This window comes from Amblyomma americanum, chromosome 10, assembly GCF_052857255.1.
Source record: "Amblyomma americanum isolate KBUSLIRL-KWMA chromosome 10, ASM5285725v1, whole genome shotgun sequence".
Lineage (NCBI taxonomy): Eukaryota > Metazoa > Arthropoda > Arachnida > Ixodida > Ixodidae > Amblyomma > Amblyomma americanum.
Genome location: NC_135506.1, coordinates 69,017,770 through 69,042,960, shown reverse-complemented (window position 1 = coordinate 69,042,960; position 25,191 = coordinate 69,017,770). Strand labels below are relative to the sequence as shown.

The window sequence follows — 25,191 nt, the reverse complement described above, 5'->3', positions numbered from 1 at the left end:
GCTTTCACACAATATTTCGTGGTTAGCAGTGCTAAACCGCGAGCAGCTTTTTATTTCTCTCAAGATACTGGCTGCAGGCTATCCCAAAACTGCCTTCCTTGATTGTTGTTATAACCGTCGTTTACATTTTCAACGGGCTCTTTTTCTCTGCAGGTGTGGTCCTTTGGCTGCAATGATGAGGGTGCCCTGGGGCGCCAGACCGATGAGAACGAGGGTACCCCTGGACTTGTAGAGCTGCCGGAGCCAGTTGCCAAGCTGTCGGCAGGCGACTCCCACTCAGTGGCGCTCACTGTTACCGGAAAAGTCTTCATGTGGGGCAACTTCCGGGACTCGAGGGGCCAGATGGGCCTCATCGTTGAAGGCCGGGCAGAGAAGAAGCCCCAGCTGGTTGCCACAGGCATAGTGCAGGCAAGATTTGCTTTTCTTTTTGTCTGCCCATGCGTGAGCTGGCCTTAAGGGGGGATGCGACCTTTGAAAACCGATAAATTGCGAAAAAGTCGATTTTTGAAAAAGTAGGTATTCCGGATGTATGTGTTATAAACTGCCTTTTCTGTAATTATCAGTGTCTATTTCGTCGTGAAAATATTGGAGCAAGCACCGAAAATGCCCCAACTACGTGTGCGCACCATTCGTCTCCCGCTGAACTGCCGCCATTTTGGTCTTGTTTTGTTCGTGAATTCTTGCTCTTTTCTTTGCTGCCAGCTGTGGCGGCGGCAGCTTGCTTGAGGCGTGGCTAGCTTTTGATTGGGGGCCTCGCGGTAGCTTTCGAGTTTCCCATGTCTGAAATCCGAGGCTACGATTGGACCAGGCGCGTGCTTCTCGAGAACGCGGGGGAGGAACGGGCGGCTGCTATTGGCTGCTGCACGCGCTGACGCAATGGTCTCCTCCGGCTGCCCCTGCGCGTCGTCTGTTGCGGCTTCATGCTCTCCTTTGTGTGGCGTGTTCGCCTTTCATCATTTTTGCTATCGCCGTCTTTACAGTCTGTGACCGTACCCTTTGAACAGTTTGGTGCAGCCGGTTGATTGTTGCTTGGTCAGTCACAATGCCTACAACGAAATTCAAGTCGCGACACGCGTTCGGTGCACGGAAGCATTCTAAGAGGTCCATCCGTATGGCGAAGCGTGCTGCCAACGACTGCACTGATGCTTCCAGCGTCCTAGGACCTGCTACAACGGTACAAGACGAATGCGTCACCGCATCCAGCAACGTACTACCTTCTGCTTCATCGGCACAAGAATGCGTGGTTTCAAGTGCGTCTGGTGACCCGAGCCCATCAACATCAGCGACCGCGGCCTTCAGCTCCGGCCCCGCATCCGGCCCCGCTCTGCTGAAATTGTGCCATGGCCTTTTTTCAGTGTACTGTACGCTTCAGGTGAAATTGCTTGTTTTAGCCAGCACTAACAAATTGTCTGGTTTTCGATGTGCTTCGTGAATATTTTTTGTTCTAGGCTTGCGTCATAAGAGCAGTTTATTTTTCAAAATTTGAAAATCCGAAGTGGGGAGGTCGACTTAAAATCGAAACTAAGGCATCGCACGATAAATAAAGGCGAGAAAAACAAGATATCAGGCATGCTACTTCATGGTTGCATTTTTGCTGTGCGGATCCGTCACATTGCTTTGGTGCTGGCCTTGAGCAGCTACTATGTCAGCGTGCAGAACCAGCATCCCCACCCCGTGCATGGCGGCCGATGGTGGCTGTCGATAAGCAGCAAACCAGCATCAGCCCACTCCCCACACATGACCGCATATTGCGTCTGCTGATAGGCGGCGGCGGCGGCCCGATAACGCATTCGCGTTCTACGCTTAAAGGGGCTGTGAAGGGGGCTATAATAAAGTTACGGCATGCCTGGGATATTGAAGCACGCCGCTTCACGAATAGTGTCCAGCAATAATTTTTTGAATGTGCTTTGTAGAAGCTGAGTTATCTGTAGTTAAAATTTAAATTTCAGCATCTTCACGCCTTTCCCTCGCCTCTCGTCACTTTTTGCACGCTGGAAGGTAGGCGTTCCGTCGCCGACCCCCCCTCCCTCCCCCCCTCTGGCAGCGGAGCTTCCCGACCCGCTGGAGATAAGCGGCTTATTGGCTGCGGCCACGGTAGTTGCCTGACGTCTGCAAGAATCTAACCAATGGCCACCTCTCACCTCGTCTACGCAGATGCGGGGGACGGAGGAGGGTGCGTGCATGAAAAAGTCGCAGGGAAGGGCTCGCCAACTTTCACGCGTGTTTGCGGGTCGTCTGCTGCGTGTAGAAGAGTATTATTTGGCTCTAGTTTTCATGGCAACACAGTGCAGTGAATAAGTGAGTTAATGTGCTCTCCTCGGAAGGCGTTTCAGAGCCCCTTTAAAAGGCCTCGTCCAAGTTTTTTTTTTCGTTAACTTTTCAACCGCACACTTGGCGCTCAAGGGAGCATCGATAGTTGATGGAAGAGTCGCTGTTCCAATCGCGGCGGCACCCCCTCTCAGGACCGCAACGGCGCCGGGGAGTATCGGTAGCTGACGGAAGAGCCGACGCTGCTCATGCATAGTTCCTGCCTGGCTCTGATGCATTTGACTACTGCCGGCCGCGTTTCACAAGTTCTTAATGTAGTGCTTCGTCATTTGATCTCCGGGTCCGGTAAGTGACCGGCGCTCATTCACGGCTACATTCAAGATGGCTGTCGTTCTTTGCCCCGACAAAACGAACAACTGTGCGCCGGGCCGCAAGTTCGTTTGACATTCGCAACGGATGATATAGGTGTGAGCCGCAGCGAGGCAAAATTTTCAGCTGTTCTGCGTGATGTCGTGATGTGGCATCAGGACAGTGCTATTGCGTTCTGTTATTGAAGGCCAAGTGCAAACGACCTCCAAGTGTTTTTTTTTTTTTTTTCAGAAATGTTATTGGGGGGGGGGGGGGGGGGTCGACTTCCAATCATGTAAATACGGTACTTGTACATCTGCTAGTTCTTGCGCACCATCTAGTCAGTAATTTGGCTGTAGTAATGGGAAAATGAGCTTGCCAACTCGACACATAGCGCCATGAAAGTGCGAAGTGCTCGAGTCGAGGCAGTTTGAAATTGCCCTTCAGTATTGTGTGCAGTCATAGTGTTGCTCATGGCAGAAATGGGGCTGCTGTACGTGGTCACAGACGTCTATTGTTCTTGAGGATCGGTAGAAGCAGGGCTGCGGTTGGCACTTCATTGCTGTTGACTAGCTTGGTCACACTGGGCCATCAAAGGCCATTCGGTTTTCATGCTTTGTGTATGCAGTGAGTGTGTCTCGTGGGGTTGGCTAGTGTACTGGGTGTGCTCAGCATCTAGGCATGTGCACTACTTGTCATGGCACTTTGAGGTACTTGCGGGGGTGCCCACATCCAGTGTTTGTCAAAGTAATAACCTGTCGGTGTTGTTCGCACGTCTGGCCTGGATGTGCGCTGCTGCATCACTCCTGAAGCTTAATGTGACTATTGCGCTTCCACAGATAGCCTCTGGCAGTGACCACGTGGCAATGCTGACAGCGGAAGGAAACCTGGTGACCAGGGGCTGTGCTGAACAGGGACAGCTGGGGAGGGTGGCTGCCATGTTCACATCACGTGGTGGACGCAGGTTGTCCGCCTACCTCCTCAAGCCCGGCACAGTCAGGGTTCAGTGCCCCAAGGGTGAGTGGAGGCTTGCATTGTGTGCTCGACTTTGGTGCTGTCCTGAAGCTATGCAGATTTGGTAATGGCTGTAAGTTAGATTCCTGAATGATGGCTAGTGGAAAGTTGATCTTGCTTTGTAAAGGACTGGGTAACATTCGCCAGCTGGGAATTCGAGCCCCTCATCTTTAGGGCATGCTTGACAGTTTGAACTCCTTGGCACCACGAAATGCTCCATAGAGCCAATGTCCAAGAGTGTCTGAAATTTCAGACTCATCGCAAACTGATTGCTCGATCTTTTTGGGCTCATTCACACTGCATGCAGCACCGCCGCCAATAGTCAAAGTGCCGTATAATGTATTGGGAAGCCCTGTTAATTAGATAGTGAACAAAAAATTTAACGTCGAGATTTCTGGCCCAAATGAGAATGACCAAAAAACAACTCTTTTGAAACAGAAATAAGCAAGAAGTAAGGCTTGTCTGTCTGGTGGAAAGTCTCCATCAGTCGCGGAGTCTGCCGAAGGGCGCTGTGATCCTGTTTGTCTGCAAAGAAAGCAAATCTCTCCTCCTCCTCCTCCTCCGTGTGGCTGCAGATAGCAGCTGCCGATTAGCAGCGGTGGTCCAGTAACGCTGTCACGTTCTACTCTTAAAGATGACGCTTAAGCATCCTCAACTTTTTCCCTGCTTTTGAGCATGAACTGTTGTAGTGCGATGTCGAATGATGTTCCAAAGGCGAAAGCAGTGGAGATCATGACGCACTGTGTCAACTGTGCTTGCTCGTTGCGGTTGTAGACATCTCTCTCAAGTTAGTTCATGCTTTGTCGTCTTGAACCTTCTCCTCCTTATTTTGTAATTTAGCACAAGCTTACAAACAGCATAACGAGTTTGTCATTTCAAGGTCAACTGTCACAACACCTTCGTTGCATGGAGGTCTCAAATATACGCGTTTCAGTGGGGGCAGCACTGGGGAATTGAGAAATTGAGGAACATGCATGGAGGTCTCAAATATACGCGTTTCAGTGGGGGCAGCACTGGGGAATTGAGAAATTGAGGAACATTGTAATATCGAGGAATTCGCTGTATGGAGGTTCGTTACATCCAGGTTTAGCTATAGAAGTTGAAGTAAATGATTTGTTCAGTGAAATTCGCTTTACTGCACTTCTGATGTTTTTGCGGTCTCTTGGGAGTCTAAAAAACCAGCGGCTGTAGTCGATTTAGAAGGGCGCATTTTGAATTCATCCCGGGACCTGATGCATTGCTTGCTCATTGGAATAGACAGATTGTTGGCAGGTGTTTCTGAATCTGCGGTGAGTTCTGAGAAAGTGCACTTTATTTTTATTTGTGTATGTACAACAAAGGTACCTAAACAGTGAATAAATCTGGCAGAGCTGAGGGCAGCTACATTTTTTTAAAGCAACTAACTCAAACTGCTTCTTTCGTTGCACTTCTGTCCTTGCTGGCTGTTAACTGTTGGCAATTGTTCACTCATCTCTGCATCATTGTGTTGTGTTGCTCCAGGTTGCAAGTCATCAGCCTTCGATCGGATATGGACAGGGGCATACACCACGTATGCCAGGCTCCAGGAGACTGGTGCTATTTATGGCTTCGGCTTGAACAATTACCACCAACTAGGTCCGAGCAAAGGCGACACCATCTGCCACATGCCTGAACTACTCGGCTCTTGCGCTGGGCGCAGGTAAGTCGGCCCATCCATAGCGTGCTGCTGTTACATGGGGATAATGCAACTCGTTTAGGGTCTTGTTGGCAGTGTTTCCATTTGAGATTTTGTGCTTTGCTGCCTGTGTGCCATAAAACCAAACACAACACAACTATCTGTGCTTTGTGCCTTTGCGTCTTTTAAAAACTTCGAGAATAAATGTATTTAAAATTTGTAAAAAATTATTTGCACTTATAGTGAAGGCTCATTAAAGGTACACTAGAGAGGAATCTGAACGAATCTTTTTACCACAGGAACTCGATCTACACGTTTCGGGCATTCTTAGAAACTTGGAATTATTGTCCTGTGTGGCCGATTGCCCTAATTAAATTGGATTAAACGTCCCGGCTCCCGCCTTTTTTTGAACAGAACGTGCTAGGTAGGCGGAGTCAACCAACGCGTGGAGTGCTTTTCAGGCAGTCCAGTGGCGGCTGTGCTTTCGCTTTCATTTTGCTTTTTAGGTTTCTGTGAATAAACAGTTTCAGTCACAGACAATATAATCCCAAATTAGGCCCACGGAAATAAAAATACACATGGACTCTTTGATATACGTATGGCTCCGCAGATGGCAGAGCGGCAGGCCGCCGCGGGACTGTCTGACGCGTTGGTTGACTCCTCCTACCTACTGCGTTGAGTTCAAAAATAAGGCAGGAGCCGGGACATTTAATCCGATTTAATTAGGGAAATCGGCTGCACATGACAATGATTCGAAGTTTCACAATTCGAAGTTTCTAAGATTGCCCGGAACGTGTAGATAGAGTTCCCGGGGTAAAAAGGCGAGTTCAGATTCCCCTTTAGTGCACCTTTAACCCTTTCCTTACTGGAGCTACTCAAATTGTTCAACATGAATAGTGGTGTGAAATGGCCTATTCTGTGTGGTCTGGGCTACCTTTGAACAAGTTTACACCATCCGGTATATTGGAGAAGAACTGTGCTCCAGTTTAAGATTCGCTCTCTTTTTTCATCAGCCATATGAGGGAGCATTTTCAAACTTCCCGCAAAACCTGTCAACGCGGAGTGATCATGGTGAGCATATAGCATCCGAGGTAGCACACTTGTTTTGCACCAAGCCTGCTCAGCAGCGGTGGTGTTATTGCAATTCCACAGCATGAACCCTTGACTTTGTAGATGGAAGCAATAGCTTCGTTTAAAAAGATGACGCCCATTCTTCTGATTTTTGTTCGGACAGAGATGACTACTTCGTTTAGCCCGGACTATTGATAGTCCTGGCATGGTCTGAACGATTCCATGCCACCAGCGGCATCGCGGATTGAGTTTTCTCCAAAACAGCCTGGGATCAACCTTGGCACTGCACTGCGGAGTAGGCTGAAATGCTTTGCACAAGCAGTTGAGTTTTTCATTACTGAATTTCAACATCGTAGCGCATAGAATGCATATTTATTCTTTTCCTTAACCTCTTTTCATGACAGAACAAATTGAAAGGGGGTTTGTACACAAATAGGTCAGGGGAAAGAGTTCACGGCGGGCGACACAAAACGGCGAGCAGGACAGCGGGCAGCGCTGACGGCCAGTCCAAAAACCAAGCAATCTCGTGCAGCGCAGCGAAACTTCGTCTTTCACCGGCACCTCGTCTTCATCGGCGCTTGGTCACTGATCTGCCTATGCGGCATCAGGCACGGCCGTCATGGTTCGCTACAAAATATTTTCTTGCAGGTCTCAAATTTTCCCCATAAAAATTTTTTCCATTGTAAGCAGTACACATCTTGTTTTCTTGTGCCATTCTTTGTGCCATTAAAATGAGAGCTCTATTTGCTACACTGTGATGTGCAGCAGTAAAGTATAATTTTTAAATTTATGTGTGAGTAAATTTTTCACGCACACCACACTGAAAGTGCCTATTTTCTGCGGTAAGGAAAAAGTTAATTCGAAGTCATTAGGACCATGAAAAATATTATGATTAACCAGGGCTTTTGAATCAGTTGAGCATAGCAAAGAAACTGGATGCGCACGAAAAATTGTTGCAGGAACGAGCTACCATTGTTCGACGAACTTTGCGATTACTGTGACTATGAACCTTAACACAAGTTGACCCCTCAGCTCATAGCCCTTGCTGGCCAAATGAAAAAAAAGAAGGCTGATTTCAAACATGAGTCGACTGCAGAAAAATTTAAAACCAAATTTTTTCATATGATAGTCAGGCGTTCTTGTGGCAGATGGCATCTGCAAATCCTGATGTCAGGGACAGAAGGCACAGGTTGTCCCGCCTAAAATGGGTCAAGAATTAAAAAAGAAGCATTCTGATGAGAGTTACCTTAAAAACCCACGTATATAATAAGAACCCGAATACAGTAAAACCTCGTTAATTCGAAATCGCTTAATTCGAACTTCCGGTTAATTCGAACTGACGGCCGGGTCCCGGCAAAGCCCTGTGTATTTCAATGGGTCAAAACTCCCGATAATTCGAATATGCCGGTATCCACGTCGGTTAATTCGAACTAGGCGCCGATGGCTGGCATTGCTCCTCGCATATAGAAGTCACCTCGTAGCAAATACAATGCGCTGGAAATTTTAAAAAAATGCAGAATGATGAGAAAAAAAATAAGCCAGCACGCACGAGGTGAGACGTGAATTTCGTTGCCCGAACCAACCCTCCGGTGCATGCCGTAGCAGGTTTTCGCTGCCGGAGCGTCGAAGCATTGGCTTATCTATTTTTGGCTGACGCTCGGTCACGCGGGTAGCCACCCTACCGCGGGCGCCGCCTATGCTCCGGCCACGGTGGCTCCGGCGCAAGCCGTTGCAGGTTTCCGCTGCGCCGAGGCGGTCGTGACCATTGGAGACGCACGCGACCATGGAGGAAGGAAGTACTCGGGAGAGGCGGTTACGTCACATTTTTTTGAAGCCGCACTTTTTTTCTGATGGAAATAAACGTTTCAATCAAGCGGGCCTCCCCTCCCCGTTCCCCCGCTTCCCTCTACTTGGGCGCCATCCCAGCGCGCCTGCCCATGCAGCAGACGACGCCGCTGCGCCCAGCGTTCTATTGGCTGCGCCGTCGGCTAAACTCTCCCAGTAGCCCTTGTGAGAACGCGTGACTTCCGGTACCCTTTTATTGTGCAGCTCGGGAAGCGAAGACTCTTTCCTTTCCTTCATCCTGCACGCAGCACCCGGCCCCTCTTGCGCCTAGTCTTTGTTGCCGCGGTGTCTAGCGAAGTTTGTGTTGCGTGATATTCCTCGTTTGTTTGGTATCTCGCTGGTGACGTCTCATCGACTGTGGCAATCATGGCAAACCGAGGAAAGTACTCCGCAAAGGATTTGAAGACGAAGCTGGAGATATTACAGGAGGTCGAACGTGGTTTCCTAACAAAGACAGCAATCGCAGAGAAGTTTGCAGTCAAGAAAAGCACGCTGTCCACATACCTCAAGAACAAGGACTCGATCTTCAATGCGTATCAAAAGGGGATGGAGCCCTCGCGGAAACGACTAAGAACATCGGCTCATCCAGAGATGGAGGATGCTGTAATGGCATGGATTAAGGACGTTCGCAGCAGGAACATTCCGCTAAGTGGACCAATAATTGCCGCAAAGGCAGTGGACTTCGCCAGCCAGATGGGCATAAGTGACTTCAGCGCGTCGGAAGGCTGGTTGTCGCGTTTCAAGGCCCGTCACGGACTTTTAAAAGCGTTTGTGGAGAGGCAGCCGCAGTCGATGAAGAAACGTTTCAAAATTGGATCTCAGGTCAACTAAAGGACTACCTTGCCGATTACTCGCTCAGCGATGTGTTCAATAAAGATGAAACCACGCTTTATTTTAAGTTGCTGCCGAACAAGACTGTCAGTTACAAAGGCGACACGTGTTCAGGCGGGAAGAGAAGCAAGGAAAGAGTGACGGTGTTGGTGTGCGCAAACGCGACTGGCACGGAACGGTGCCGCTTGCTAGTTGTAGGCAAAGCAGCGAAGCCTCGCTGCTTTAAAGGGCTAAAAACTCTCCCTGTTGATTATACTTTCAACAGAAAGTCGTGGATGACGCGAGCAATTTTCACGGATTGGCTGCGCACACTCGACAGGAAGTTCGCGGCACAGAACAGGAATGTTCTGTTGTTCGTCGACAACTGTTCAGCCCATTGCGACATCAGCGGACTGAAGGCGATCCGTCTGGCATTTCTGCCGAAAAACACTACGGCTGTGCTGCAGCCTATGGACCTTGGGGTTATTAAAAACCTCAAAACACTGTACAGGCGCCACCTCCTAGAGCGGATTCTTGTGTGTATGGACAGCGGCAAATCGTACGACGTCAATCTCCTCGGAGCGTGCCACATGCTGGCAACATCGTGGAATGCTGTCAAGGCGGACACAGTCGCGAACTGTTACCGAAAGTGCGGCTTCATTGAAGGCCCAGAAGCCTGCAGCACGGCAGAGCTGGATGCTCAGTGTGATGACTCCGTCGCGCTGCACCCTGCCTACGCTGCTTTATCAGAGGGTGTTGACTTCCAGAGCTTCGTAGACGTTGACAGCGGCGTGGAGACATAGGGGCCGTTAAGCGATGCCGAGATTATTGAAGCGGCCTGCGGTGACCAGATGCCGCACAACTCGGGCACGGCGAGCACAGCTGACAGCGACGACGAGTCCGACGGAGGCGACGATCCATTGCCACCCCCGAGTGCATGTGAAACAGCGTCAGCACTCGATCTGGCTGCGCGCTACTTCTCCGCCGATGATAATTCAGACGCTGCGTTGGAGCTGTTGGGCAAGTTGCAGACGATGCTTGTCGAGTCACGGCAAAGAAAACGAAAACAAATGCGCATCACCGATTATTTTTCTCTTTGATATGCTTTGCCAATCTGCTGTTAATAAACATGTTTTTGAAGCATACTGCCATATTTAATCATTAAGCTTGCTGCTTACGCGAATGCATTTTGATGTTAGCTCCAACCGCATAAACAAATTAACTTTATTTCCTTCGACATTCGGGCTCTATGATTTTAATTCGCGCAATCGCCCGCCGCAAATGTGTAGTAGCGCGTAGTAAGAGGTAACGATCTCAGATATGCCTGTTTTAGCTTCGGCCCGTGCTGCCGGGCGTGATGGCCGCTTTTCTTAGCGCCCGCTCGTTAATTCAAACTCCGCTTAATTCGAACAATTTTCCGGTCCCCCTCGAGTTCGAATTAACGAGGTTTTACTGTATAATAAGAGGTGAAGTTTTAGAGACACGAAATGGAAAAAAAAAAGTTATCCGCGTATAATACGACTGGCGAAAGCTCAGAGAAGACATTTATTCAAATCGCATCCAGCATTTCACTTCAATGACTTTCATCTTCAGCAGCGCTTTCTTCGAACATTTCTTTGTCCGACAAATCATCCCAAATGTATTCATTTTCCGTGCCATCGAGGGCGTTTGAGATGCCACACTTCTTAAAAGAACGACGCACAAGATCTGGGATGGCCGCCCACGCGTCCACAGTCTATTTGCACGGTGTGGCTGGCGAAGCCTGCTTCAGCCACCGGTTGACGTCACTGCAGGCTCACGTGAGCGCATCCACTCTGCGTAGCACCGCTTGACTGCGTCCTTGAAAGGTTTGTTTGCACAAACATCAAGGAGCTGTAGTTGTGATATCATCCCACCCGGAATCATATTGAGTTCAGTGCCGCAGCCGCGTAGCAGCCTCTTCACCGAGTCAGCCAAGTGGCAACAAAACGCATCCAGCACAAGGATGGACGGCAGAGACAACAGTGCACCATGTCGCCTACACCACACGGACTTTACCCAGTCCAAGACTAGATCCTCATTCATCCACCCTTTCTCATGACATCTCACGATGAAACTTTTCGGCAACTCCTTACCTGTCGGCATTGTTTCATCTTGAAGATCACGTATGGGGGGAGCTTGCAACCATCTGCTGTGCATGATAACATGACTGTAACTTGCGTCTTCTCGCTGCCAGTGGACCGGACGCTAACTTGTTTAAACCCCTTCTCGTGCACGGTGAGGGGCGATGCCTTGTCCAGGTAAACTGGTGTCTGATCGGCATTGCCTATTTGCCCAACAGAAAGTTCTTTGACTTGCGCAAAGAAATAACATGGCGCTGAAAACTTATAAGCAGCTCTTCGAACACTTCAGGAAGCTTCTGTGAAATCGAGGTCCGCTGGCGTAGTGAAAAGCCAACACGGCACATGTAACGATGGATCCAGTGCTTGCTCACTTTGAAGGCAGAGCGCGGTATTCCTTTTTCTTTTTCAAACTCTCAAGCTTTTGCCTGCATAATCTCCACGCTCACAGCTAGATGCGCGGCTCGCTGTTGCTGTACGAACTCAATCAGGCCAAGTTCAATTTCAGGGAATGCGCCATTCTTCAGGCCGCGGAAGCTTTGTCGCGTTCTGCTGCATGCAAAAAGGGCTTCTTTCTGTCGTTGCCATCCACGATTGCTTCCCTCGGCGACACCAAACTGTCTCCCGCCCACACTGTTGATGATGTTCTCCGCAGCTAAAATAACTTTTCGCTTGAAAGCAGCCGAGTGCTGTTTTCGAGACCCTGACATCTTGCTTCCAAAACAAAATATCCTCTTCACGAAGCGTGGCTTACATGCGAGCACGTACGTTGTCAACAGGCACACGGCACACCACAACCTCCAGCACACCCGGATCACCAACAAAGAAACGACATCGTGACGTCGTTTGTGAAGAGTAACAAAGCCAAGTCGTAGCCACGCCGCAATAACGAAAGCAAAACTTCGAGCAACTTTGAAAATTTTTGTTTGGATCCGCAAATAGTACGAGGCAGAAATTTAGGATGTTAATTATGGGAAAAAAAACCGTATTATGCGCGGGTTTTTACAGTCTGTGAAGTACTGGCTGCTATTATTTTTTTGTTCTGTCTACTTTATGATTAGTTGACATTAGATGTTTAAATATGAACGCATGAACTCACTTTTTTGTTTTTGTGCTTGCTTACTCTGTAACTTTCTCATACTTTAACCATTTTAATATGTTATGAATGTACTCCCATTCCCGCCTCCTCCCGTCCTTATGTAATGCTCCAACTTAAGGGCCTTTAAGGAGAATGAATGATGATGATGATTGCTAAATGCTCGGGTAGGAATTGGAAAGTTGTCAAGCACTGCAAAAATGATCCGGTCCAAGTGCTTCCAAAGCCTTAGCGCACCTTTTTATTTGGCAAAAGGTGCTGCCCATTACATAGCTTCGCGTTGCTTGGTTTCAAGAGAAGCGCCGGCGGCAGCTGATGGCATGCTTTCTCAGTGTGCTGTCAGCAACCGCTGGCTCGAGTACTTGGAGAACCGCTTCAACATGGCATGCTGCAGCAGTCTGCTCTGGCCTGACTTTCTCTGCCAATTTAAAATGTTGAATTCCTTCCTAAACAGAGATTCTGCCCTCATGATTGCATACATAGGGAAAGATCTGCTAGAATATGCAAAAATTTTCAGTAAAAGCTAGTTAAACTTCAAGGGACAGGAAAAACTGTTTGAATTATTGAATAACCCCGAAGAAATGGGCTGGCGCTTTAGCATTGGTAACCACTAAATGTGCTGTCCCCCCCCCCCCGGTGACAGTGAGCTCTCACCACATGTGTGAGAGCCCCTAGATCCCAGCCCCATAAGGCCAGGGGTGGATGCCGCCACCTACTTGCAGCACTATTGAGGTGTCCACTGCTGTCATTCTTCATTGGTTTTAATTGACCGGGCTTCACAAAGACATTGCTGAAACCCGTAGAGTGCGGCTAGAAGTACTTTCACGTTAACAATGTCGGGAACTGCTTGCATCATGGTAAGTTTAATTGGTGGGAGGCAGGGCAATGGTTGCCTGATTTTCAAATGAGACAAGCATGGCAGCGATTTTCTTTTTTATGTTCCCATTGCATTAATGCTTCATGCATACTGTCGTGAGCATTGAAGCAGTCATGCGAGGGAGGCCCTTGTCATCGTGGTGCAGTTCTGCTCTGATGCTTTCGGCAGTGTGCAGCCGATGACGCATTGGTGAAAATGTTAAAAATAGTCATTGTCACATAGTTCTCATCTCTAAAGCAGGCGACTATTGCCCAGTCTTTTACCAGATAAATTTACTGAGATGCAAGTGGCTCTTTTCATTTTTTATTTTTTTCACAGCCATTCAACAATTCGAACTTTTCGATAATTTGAACATTTATACTTGTCCCTAGAATTTCAAATTAACGAGCTTCTACTTTTTACGCACCCTACGTATTGTCACTGAAAATTCGTGTACAGTTGTGGACATAATATATTTTGGACCATGTTTTTTGCGTTTTGAACTCTTTTGTCACATTGCGTAATGAAAGTAGAAACGTTTGCTGTGTTTATGTACAAAGGCAAAAGTAAATATTACTTGCATATGCACCAGACATGTATTACTTTTCACTAAGTTACGCGTCTGAAGACTGACCTCCGAAGTGTGGTCGATATTCTTATGTCCACAGGTGTACATCACATCATCAGTAAAAAAAAAAAAAAAGAGAACTTAGCATTCGGTCCACTAGTTGCCTACTGTTAACATGCCAGCACTTCTTCACTTTATTTTTTGTAATATGACTTTTACATTCCCATGCCACATTCTCATATAGTTATATTAGTATGTGTGCTGAAAAAGTTTACTTATTCTGTATTATGTTCTTGTTTACTTTTGCTTGACACTTGCTTGTTAATTAGTTTTCCGTGGTTCACTCATAGTTATTCTGTACAAGAAGTCCCAGTGCAGTCGTCGACTCCCAGACCTCTTTTTCTAATAACTTTTCTTTTTTTTTTTCAGTCTGCCTGAAAATTTTTTGTCAGACTGAGTCTTATACAGGACAAGACATTGGGCTTTTGCACCGCTAATAGCTGGGGATTTTTTTCACTCTCCTCTCAGGTGGGAAGCTGTCAGCGGGGGCCAGCACCACACGCTGCTTCTGAGCGAGGAAGGCTCGGTCTTCTCAATGGGCCGCAAAGAGTACGGTCGGCTTGGTCTCGGTGCGGCCAACCCCCCTGACAAAGATGACCAAGAAACCCCCGCCCAAGTGCCTGGCCTGGCCAACTGCACGGAGATATCATGTGGCGAGGCGGTCTCCTTCGCAGTGGATGGAGAAGGCGAGTCTGCGTTCTTGAACTCAGTGAACTTTTTAACACAGAGCCCAAAGTCAGTGTGTTAGATTAGCCTTGAAAGAACCCACCTATTTGTGCATGCACAAGGTCATAGTGGGACTGGCAAATGACCTCCGGAAAGAATTACCGTAAAAACCGGAATATAGGTTTAACTTTTCTTCAAAAAACCGTGGCGAAAAGTCGACCCCCGTCTTGCATACCGGTCATTGGCGGAAGAACTACGAAGTCTTGCAACAATGGGCGGCCGAAGTCAGCAGCCTCCATCACCATCGCCATCAGCAGCAGCGCGGCGTGGCGACGTTAGCGACGTTCTTGCACCACCATTTTGCGTTTCCGTTGTTGCAAAGCTATTTTGGTTAAAAGCTGCTTTTTGACATTTTGTTTCAAAATGAGCAGAAGCCGACGGCAATTCACCATTGCCTTCAAGAAAAATGCGACTGAGTATGTAGAAGCTCATAGCAACCTAGCGGCACAGCAGGAATTTGGAGTATCCGAAAGGAGCATTCAGTACTGGCGGAAGCAGAAGCTGCATATTACAACTTGCAGCAACCAGAAGAAAACATCATTTCGTGGGCGGATTGCAGTGTATCCAGAATTGGAAGGAAAGGTTGTGCTGCGTGCAAGATTGGGGTGAAAATGCATGCTCATCACAAGCTGTTCAGTTTGTGCGGTGGTGGCTCTTCATGTGTGACAAGTCCGCTTGTAGGGAGGTTCCGCTGCTTTTGTGAAGGAGGCCGCAGGCGTCTTTATCATTCTAGTGCAGTCATGCATTAACGATCCCAAGTGTGTGCACGCTGTGTGCACCTGATGTTGTTCAGAAAATCTTTGTTGCCACGCAGTTTTCATCTCAAAAGCAGACAGCCATTTTCCTGGTTTATGCCAAATAAACTTGGTATGATGTTTTTTTGTTTTGTTTTTTTGAGGGGGGGGGGGGGGGGCTGTTTGTTGATTAGGCCCTTGGATAGTTTGGATTTTTTTCCCAGTCACTTGAAGTACGAATTAATGAGGTTTTACTAAACAATGGTTTGTGTGTGTTTGTAGACCTGAAAGGCAGGCAGTTTTAGCCTTGCTCAATTTGGCTCCGTTGCCTCTCAGAATTGCCATTTTTGATCTCCCCCTATCCCATTTTTGGGGGTTTTTCAGAAACAAGCTTTTTCCAGGCACGGGCACTCCAAGGAAACACTTTATTCTTATTTATAGCTAGAAATATAAAGTTAAAATAGATGTTAGAAATGTGCTCTGGAAAGTGTATTGTGGAAGAGTCATAATCCTCATTATAGTGCTGCCCTGAAAAAAACAAAAACAAATTGCATCAGATTTAGCCTTTGAAAGTACAGTCAAAGCCCACTGCAACAAAGTTGCTACAACAAAATATTTCAGATTCCTCGTTCATATAAAGCAGTGCAATTATTTGCCCCTGCAACGAATCATTTTTGGAGCGCGGTACCAATGCAACCAAGTTTTCGCGAAGAAGCAGTCTATTTTATTTTATTTTTGCATCCAAATACACTAGGAGTATCTTGTGTAGTTCCACCAGAAACTGCTGCCAAAGTTAGTTTGCACTGGCATTCCCTGCAGAATTGGAATTAATGCGCAGATATGCACATAGCGGTCTGGTCAGGCACACGACTGCCTGCAATGGTTCTGCCGTTGGACTGCGAGGTGGCTTTCAGCAGGCCCGCTTATTCGTTCGCTTTGCTGACAAAGGTGGAAGGGAAGGTGGGATGGTGGAAAGGGATGTTAGAACAATGCTAGACCTTTTGTGATAAGTGGTGGCTAGTTCCAAAGCTCTTTCACTGCGGCTTCAGTACAGAGCACGTCAGTCCTTGCGACACCTAGCAAGCATCATCATCAGCATGACTACGCCCACTGCAGAGCAAATGCCTCTCAAATGTCTCTACAATTAACCCTATCCTTTGCCAGCTGTGCCCACCGTATTCCCGCAAACTTCTTAATCTCATCCGCCAACCTAACCTTCTGCTGCCCCCTGCTACGCTTGCCTTGGCTTGGAATCCACTCCGTTACCCTTAAGGAACAGCGGTTGTATCGCCTTCACACCATTCGCCCCAGCCCATTTCTTGCTCTTTATTTCGACTAGGATGTCACTAACCCACGTTTGTTCCCTGACCCACTCTTCCCTCTTCCTGTCTCTTATCGTCACACCTATCATTTTCCTTTCCATTGGTCGCTGCATTGTCCTAAAGGGGGGAAGACTGTCTTAGAAATAAATTTATTTAATGAAGTCACAATTCTGAAATCTTCAGTTAACATGTATTTTTGCATGCTGATTCCAAACATGTAATTTAATTTTGTGTCTAATAAGTCTGTGCACTTATGCAATATGTTATGTAACTTTTTGCCAAGAGTTTGAAAGAAATTCTGCTGCAGGGAACTTGTTAGATTGCGTGCCATTGGTTTCTCTTGACATCAAGCTATGGAGTAAAGGTAGAATTATCCTGCCTGTTGTAGAAGGTGAGTTATAGGATTTTGAAATCATCATGAACACAAGTTTTTCTTCCCATTTGTGAAGTGGCAAATTCAAAACCCAGTAATTCAACTTCTGTGATAGGCAGGATAATAATTTTTCCCTTATTGCGTAGCTTGATGTCCAGACAAGCCAATGGCCTGTGTTCTAGCAAGTTTCCTGCAGCAAAGTTTATTGAAAGCTCTTGGCAGAAAGTTACATAACATTATTGTACAAGTGCACAAGGACTTGTTCTACATAAAATTAAATCACATATTTGGAATCAGCAAGTAAAAATACTAGTTTCTTGAAGATTTTGCTATTGTGACTTCATTAACAAAAATGTCTTGTCCAAGACCAGCTTCCCCCGTTAACCCATTCACTTCCGAAGCCGACGATCCGCCAGCCACTTCAGCCAAGGCCAAACTGCGATAAGCCGGTGGTTCGCCGGCCTCTGGAAAAAAGCGTTTTTAAAAGGCCCCGAAAGACGATGCCTCCCTTTACACATTTGTTGGGTTGTCTCGTCTTTTTAACACCAGATGGACATAGTTGTCTACTATTTTTGAGCTTGGTTGTTAGAAAAAAAAAAGAAAGTTGGCGCCTCTGCTTTTTCTGTCGAGTCGTTTGCTGTGTCTCGAGCATGGCGTCATGAGGGACAGAAGCTCTCATGTGTGAGGAAATTCTTGAGCTGGTGTTCCAAAGTGATGATGAAAGTGACTGGTGACGATCCAGAAGATACCTCGGGCCAAGAAAGTGGCGACGATGAGAGTGACGGTGAGAACAGCAGTGGTTGTGAAAGCGATGTGTGTGTATCTGAAGGCACTCTGCTCTCCTCCCCACCACCTTTCAAGAAGCCGAGAAATGAAAATTGGCAGTGGGAGGAAAAAGACCGTTCATATAATGTCACCATACTGTCTTTTACCGGAAGTCCTGGAGTCAAATAAGCGATCCAGCTCAAAGTACAGTGGACTCTCGTTAAACGGAACCTCGAGGGACCGGTAAAATGTGTTCCGTTTATCGGGAGTTTCGTTTAGAGAGAGAAGGTTAAGGATTTCGCAATCCGTTCCGCGCTGCTTGGTCCCGACGAGGCAGGTGTGCACGCAGTTGGCAGTCTCCGTGGAAGTGCATCTCTAATGCAAAATCTAGATAATAAAGAGAACGGTACGCTATGGGCACAAACTTTATTGCACAAAAGCAGTAAGCAGTGAGGTTTTTTTCCAAAGCACTACTGAAATTTAAAAAAAATGTCAATAGTCCACTTATTTCGTGGAAATCAGTGGGAACTGCAATTTATTGGCTTGTGAAAAAGGACTTTATGTTTGCTTGTTTTAGCTCTCGCAACCATTTTCTTTGGATGACTCCACCCATACTAGACAGGCTGCTCACTTTTGCAGAATTTTGGGGAGCCGTCTTGCTGGCATGCCATCCCCTAAAACGGCACAACACACTATGCCATTCCGATCTTTAAATCTCGTCAACCACCCTTCGCTGCACGAGAAATCTTCGATGTCGAGCTGCAGAACAAATTCTGCTTGCGCGTGAATGAGTGGCCCGCTGATCGGAATGTTTTCGCTGCGGGCTCTCCGCAGGCAAACCGCCAGGCACTTCTCCAGATCTTCGTGGTTGGCCACCCGCAGTTGTTTTCAAAGCGTAACGTACCGAAGGCCAAAGCGTAATGTCCCGAAAGCCTGCCGCAGGTTATCCTTGGTCTGAAGTATCCTCGTGAGGCTGCTCTTGGGGACAGTGTAGTTAGTCGCAAGCATCAGGCATCATGGCTTTGACATGGCATGGCAGGACAAGAAGCCTGTCAATATGCTCTCTACGTGTCACAACACAGCCAGTGTGACTGACACCGGCAAGCGAAATCGCCAGAGTGGCCTGCCTGTTTTGAAGCCCCAGGTTGTGCAGGACTACAATCGTGGAATGGGAGGTGTGGATTGAGGAGATCAACAGCTCGCTTCGTTTCCTATAATGCGAAGGTGCGCGAAACGATACAGGAAGACATCTTTTTTACATCATGGATATCGCTGTGTATAACAGCTACATCCTATCAGCCAGGATTACAGGAAAGCGAGTGAACTACACGGACTGGAAAGTCGACCTGGCGGAACAGCTGATCGAAGAGACTGTGCTACCAGGATACCGGCGACGAGGCAAATTGCCTGTTGGGGCTTCGCCGATGCGGCTAGAAGCCTGTGAGTGTGCTCACTTCCCTCGCCAAATCCCACCAAACGCAATCAAGCAAAATCCACCCAGGCAGTGTCATGTCTGTAAAGCTCGGGGGGAAGAAGAGCGAGAGCCGATGGGAGTGCGAGATATGTGGAGTGGCACTTCACATGCCCGTCTGCTTCAAGACCTTCCACACTCACAAGGTACGCTGAGCGCAGTGCTTCTGGAAGACATTCCCAAACAAAGTAAAACAAAAAGAGTTCACGGGGGAGGCAACAGCCGGAGTTATGGGGGTTTCTTTACGACGCCATACACGGCAGTCCGTGGCGCCGAAAGTTGCGCGGAACAGCTCGTGGGAACGGCCGTCGAAGCCGCGGAAGCGAACGGTCTAAGCTGAACCCTTTTCGTTAGCCTCCACGTTTCTACCCTGTAGATGAGTACTGGTAAGATATGGCTGTTGTAGACTGGCAAGCATGCCATAACAAATCCGCTGTCACCCAGCGTGCCGGCGGTTTGGCACATACTGCAGGTTGCATGCCTTGAATGAGCGTTGGAGTCTGGTTTCCTGATTTCCCTTTTTAGCTCTGTTTTCTATATTTTTCGTGCTTAATTTTTCTAACTTGATTTTTGTTTCCTATTTTCTCTATCTTGCAGGTCGCCTGCACTCCTGGGGTCTTGGCACGAATGGCCAGTTGGGCCATGGGAACGAAAATGACTTGTTTGAACCGAAAGTCGTTGCGGGACGCCTGGCGGACAGAAAAGTGCTTGTGGTGTCTGGCGGAGGCCAGCACACCGTCATCCTTGCTTCGTGATGCGAGCAGCATGCATGGCGTTTTTTTTTATGGTTTTACACTTAGGACAATTGGTGAGCATGAGAAGCGAGGTGTCAAGTTTAGCCTCACTGGTGTATAAAAATGGTGTGCTGTCACCTGGTCTCACCACTACAGAATCCCATCGGGCCCTCTGATGTAACCAGGGATGAAGTGGAGCGTTGTCACTGACTCCTTTAGAGAGCCTTAAAAGAATTTTTCAAACATGTTCAACTACACTTGATCCTTGGAGAAGGCCTATGAGGGCATTCGGATCAGGCTCACTGTAATTAATTTTTAATTTGAAAAGATAATTACAAGGACTTCTCTGCAAAATTATTAAAGCTCTGCCGCTCTTCTGGCTGAGAGCTAATGTTTTGTGCTCGTGTTGCTGCGTGGTTCTTGCAGGCAGTGCCTGCTTCTGTGTGCTTAGTTTTATATTTCCAAGTTTTTTTTTTTCCATGTAGCGAGTCAGCTTTGTAGTGTTGTTGGCTAAAGAATACTGACAACTGGTGATTTATCAATGAAATGCATTGTCTGTAATGAACACATTCGTGGAGGAACCACTCGCTTGACAACAAGAATGTGTACCATCCGTTTGAATCAACACAGTAGACAGCCCTCGAAAGCTGGCAATAAATACCTGTAAGCCTGCCTCTCTGGCATCGGCTAAGCCTCTTAATGTAGTTGTAGGGCTTTTGAAATTTTTGTGACCACTGTTTTGTTGTACCTGCGGGGAGTTGGCACATGTTAAACCCAGGGGAGAATTGTTGGTTTCATCTGTTGAAACGGTTGTGGGCGAACTGTCAAGGTTATGAACCAGAGAAGCTTGCAGCGGGCTCGAAAATTGCTGTTTGCACAGGGCACGGCATATCAATGAAGTAGGAGGGGAAAGGGTAGCGTGGGTGGTCGAAATGACACCACAAGGCTACATGGATTGCTCGAGGGCAGTGCGCGACAACTGCACACTGGACACTGTATGCAGAACAAATGTCAGGGTTCTCATAAAAAAACATTTGCCATATCTAACTGGACCAAATTCATGTGATAAGAATTTTGGCTCGTGAGCAGGAGCTGTGTAACGGTGTGATTTGCCGCCTGCTTGCTATTTTGTTTATTGGTTGAGTGAAAAGTTGGTGAACAGAGATGGTTGAAATAAAGTGGGTGCTGCAAAAAATGCAGGGAAGTGGTGGAGCATGTAACCCAAGGTGCCCGGATGAAGATTTGTTGAGGCAGAGGTAGCAGCCTCAGCGGAGGGTAATTTTCAGTAGCAAATAGCTACGAGAGCAAAACTGTTTTAATGCGAAAGTCTGGTATAGGGCACATGTGCAGGTTGGGTGTCGGTTACCAGCTGAAGTTTTGTCAAGTCACATTTCTTGATTTTTTTTTTACTTTTAGTGATTTTATTGGTATCCCGGTTTTCATAGTTTTAACGCTTTCTAGAGTATTGGCGATATTGACGACCTAGAGGGGGCATCTCATTTCATACAACATGGCTGCGTTACGGAGGACTCGTTCTGGGGCTCGCCTGAGTTGAATCGCAGTTAAAGTTTCGCAATGAATTTGTGCTCGTCTGTGGATGGTGGCAGCCTCGCGTGAGTGAAGCAGAGTCTTTTCTCGCGGATGGAAAGGAATAAAGGAGAAAGGGGAAAAATCACTATCTGGCGTTTGAAAACCACAGGCGTTAAAGCAGAGCAGTAGGCGGTCGACGCATGCTTTGGAGAAAATTTATTGAAGATGGAGACTCCTGTACAATGGGCAAATGGCAGAACTAGAAGCAGTTTTTTGCATTCAGCTCTACAGGTAAGCATGACCCAGCAAATGTAATGCTGCTTGCATGTAAAACAAGCTAAAAAAAGCTAGCAACATAGCTTGAACATTAACTGATAAATCTGCACCCTTTTAGCTTTCCTCTACTCGAAAGTTTTGTTAACCATGTGCAAGTTCAAGCTATGTTGCCTCCCATCATCAGACCTAAACTAGAGTACGCATGCACCGTCTGGGACCCTTACACAAAACATCGTCATGTTGGAAATGATCCAGCGAAAATTTGTAGACTCATTTTTAACAAATACCGTTTCACTGACTTGCCAACCGCTCTGATGGCACAACACAACATACAGACACTGCAAACACGAAGAAAAATTCAAAGCTTGAGGCTACTTTTCTTACTCAAAAATAAGAAACTGTCCATGAGCCCTGATCCATTTATTAAACCCAGCACAACTCGACTAACAAGAAATCATCACCTGGAATCACACTGTTCAATGCTATGGTCGATGTTTTTAAATACTTATTCTTTCCGCGCACAATAACACAATGGAATGAACTCCCGCCTGATCTACTAAACAACATCAATGCCTTTGTCAAAACTGCTTGTTGACAGTTGCTGAGTGCTTGTTTCTTGTTCTGTGCCATTATTTATATTTGTTCTGCGATGTTATTTGCTGTATTTCTTTTATGCCTTTCCGCCCCTCCTGCTAGGACCCATTTAGGGTCTACAGTATTCTGTAAATAAATAAATCGACTTCATACTATGCGCTCAACCTGCCATCGTGCAGGATGTGGAGGTCCTCGGAAAGGTGCGTTGTAGCGACCACAGAATGGTAAGGTCTAGAATTAGCTTGGACTTGGAAGAGGGAACGGAAGAAGCTAGTGAAGAGGAAGTCCATTAACGAGTTAGCAGTAATAGGGAAAGTAGAGGAATTCAGTATATCACCGCAGAACAGATATTCAGCCTTAACTGAGGAAGAGATCTTATTTCAATGAGTGATAATATGACAGCTATTATTATGGAGTGCGTAGTAGGAGTAGGCGGTAGGATGGTTCGACAGGATGCCGGCAAGCTATCTCTGGAGACGAAATATCTGATCAAGAAACGCTAAAGCATGAGGGCGTCTAACCCTACAAACAGGATGGGACTAGTAGAGCTATCGAAGTTAATAAGCGCAAGGTAGCCGACATAAGGAAGTTCAATATGGAGAGAATAGAGCATGCTCTAAAGAACGGAGGTAGCCTGAAAGCGGTGAACAGGAAACTAGGCACAGGTAAAAACCAGATGGACAAGGAAGGAGGGCAATGTCATTAGCAATATGGATAAGATAAAGTAGCTGAAGAGTTCTACACAAATCTGTACAGTAGCCAATGTAATCGGAGCATTAATGAGAAACATACAGCAATGCTTCGTCTCGCCAGTAACAAAAGAGGAAGTGATGAAAACCTTGGGAGCAATGCAAAGGGGAAAAGCACCTGGGGAGGATCAGGTAACAGCAGATCTATTGAAGGACGGAGGGGAAATTGTGCTAGAAAAACTAGCCACCCTGTATACGCAATGCCTTATGACCTGGACCACACCAGAAGCTTCGAAGAGTGCAAACGTTATCTTAATAAGAAACGAGACTACTAGGCCTTTAAAAATTGCAGACTGATTAGCTTACTGTCTTTTCCCTACAAGGTATTTACTAAGGTAATCGCTAATAGAGTCAGGGAAACCTTAGACTTTAATCAACCCAGTGATCAGGCAGCCTTTTGTAAAGGATATTCTACAATAGATCATATTCACAATATCAGTCAGGTGATAGAAAAATGCGCAGGATATAACCAACCCCTAAATATAGCCTTCATTGATTATGAGAAAGAATTTGACTCAGTGGAAACCTCTGCAGTCATACAGACATTGCGGAATCGGGGTGTAGAAGAGCCTTGTGTCAAAATACTGGAAGATATATATAGCGACTGCACAGCTACCATAGTCCTCCAGTAAGTCGGCAATAAAATTCTGATAAGGGAGGGCGTCGGTCAAGGGGACACGATCTCGCCAATGCTATTCACCACCTGTTTACGAAAGGTATTCCGAGGCCTGAATTGGGAACAGCTGGGGATAAGAGTTAATGGAGAATACCTAAATAATCTGCGATTCGCTGAAGACATTGCCTTGTTGAGTCCCCCGGGAGATGAACTGCAAATCATGATCAATGAGTTAGACAGACAGAGCAGTACAGTGGATCTAAAAATTAACATGCTGAAAACCAAAGTAATGTTCAACAGCCTAGCAAGGGAACAGCAGTTCACAATCTGAAGCGAGATGCTGGAAGTGATAAAGGATTACGGTTTAGGGCAGGTAGTGACAGCTGATGCGAATCATGAGAGGGAAATAACGAAGGATAAGAATGGGGTGGAGTGCATATGGCAGGTTTTATGAGAAGGCAAACATTGCATGGGGTGGCAGAAGGTTAGGTGGGCGGGTGAGATTAAGAAGTTTGAAGGCACGGCTAAAGTACAGGGTTAATTGGAGAGACATGGGAGAGGCCTTTGCCCTGCAGTGGCAATGTCGGGCTGATGATGATGATGAGCTGCTGTCATGGTCCTGTACGCGTTGCAGTAAAGCGTGGAACCTTCCTGTTCGTATGTCCTTTGTGCATTGCTGGCACCGGAAAACTTGAATGTCGTATAGCAGTTCTTCCATCTTGTTACCATAGGCATGTTCATATAACAATGCTTCTAAGATATATTCTGTAGCAAATATCTGCCAACATCTCAGTGTGCCGGCAAAACACTTGCGCAGCGTAACAAATGAAACAAATGACATTCCGCGTGCGCCGATGCTTTGTAGGCTAGTTCGCGGCACCGCCGCAAGCGTGATGTTGATTTCATGAAAATCACCAACAGTCCGCACGTGATGTATAGTCTCGCTGAGAAAAATTTATTAGATTGTCTGGGTTCACGTGGTTTGCAAGGCCCAGTGAGCAAACCATGCCAATAAAGTATTGAAATAGGTTACTGCGCTGCATTTTTCACTAGCATAAATTGTTCACTATTCACAAAGCTCACATCCTTACACTTGTACTGCTTTTATTGAACTCCTTGGCCAATGCATGGCCTGCCTTGTGTTTTCATTTGTTCAGCCACACTTAGCTTGAAATAAATATTACATGCACTTTGTTTTGGAGGCGTCTAGACTGTTTATATTGCACTGACTTCACTTCCTCTTCCTGTGTCGCATGGTTGAGATGACTGCTTGCGATATCGGCAGGGCCAGGCAAATGTGTTGGAGGTAGAGCGTTGATGATGGGTCTCGTGATTTATGTTCTTAGCAGGGACAAGACAAGCAAGCGTTATTCTTTGAAATTTGGATAGCAGCTAGTGCTGGTGAGCAAATTGGGCATGTGCACCACAAATGTGACCAAAAAATCTTGATACTTGAATTGCATTGGGCATGTCACATTATAATGGACCATTTTGAAAACAGCCACTGTAGTAGGCTGCACAGCATAAAATGCCTATTTTAACACTGTACTTTAACCTACCATTGTAAACTTGCTGAAGGGGCATTGAGAACTGCTTTATCAAATTTCTGTTT

At 46.8% G+C, this 25,191-nt stretch overlaps 1 protein-coding gene across 5 annotated transcripts in view; it reads left to right on the top strand.

Moving 5' to 3' along the window:
• The window catches only part of LOC144107183 (regulator of chromosome condensation-like), a 47,254-nt gene extending 22,463 nt beyond the window's left edge, over nucleotides 1-24,791 (top strand). For 3 of the 5 annotated variants that reach the window (XM_077640196.1, XM_077640194.1, XM_077640191.1), the window contains 7 exons: nucleotides 154-408; nucleotides 3,456-3,633; nucleotides 5,131-5,308; nucleotides 14,158-14,375; nucleotides 19,678-22,785; nucleotides 22,837-24,037; nucleotides 24,155-24,791. In XM_077640196.1, the coding sequence (XP_077496322.1) occupies nucleotides 154-408; nucleotides 3,456-3,633; nucleotides 5,131-5,308; nucleotides 14,158-14,375; nucleotides 19,678-19,835 (987 nt within the window). In that variant the 3' untranslated portion in view covers nucleotides 19,836-22,785; nucleotides 22,837-24,037; nucleotides 24,155-24,791. Of the gene's footprint in view, nucleotides 1-153; nucleotides 409-3,455; nucleotides 3,634-5,130; nucleotides 5,309-14,157; nucleotides 14,376-19,677; nucleotides 24,038-24,154 lie in introns of all 5 variants that reach the window. The other 2 variants (XM_077640195.1, XM_077640193.1) reach the window with 1 other exon arrangement.
• The last annotated feature ends 400 nt before the right edge of the window (nucleotides 24,792-25,191 follow it).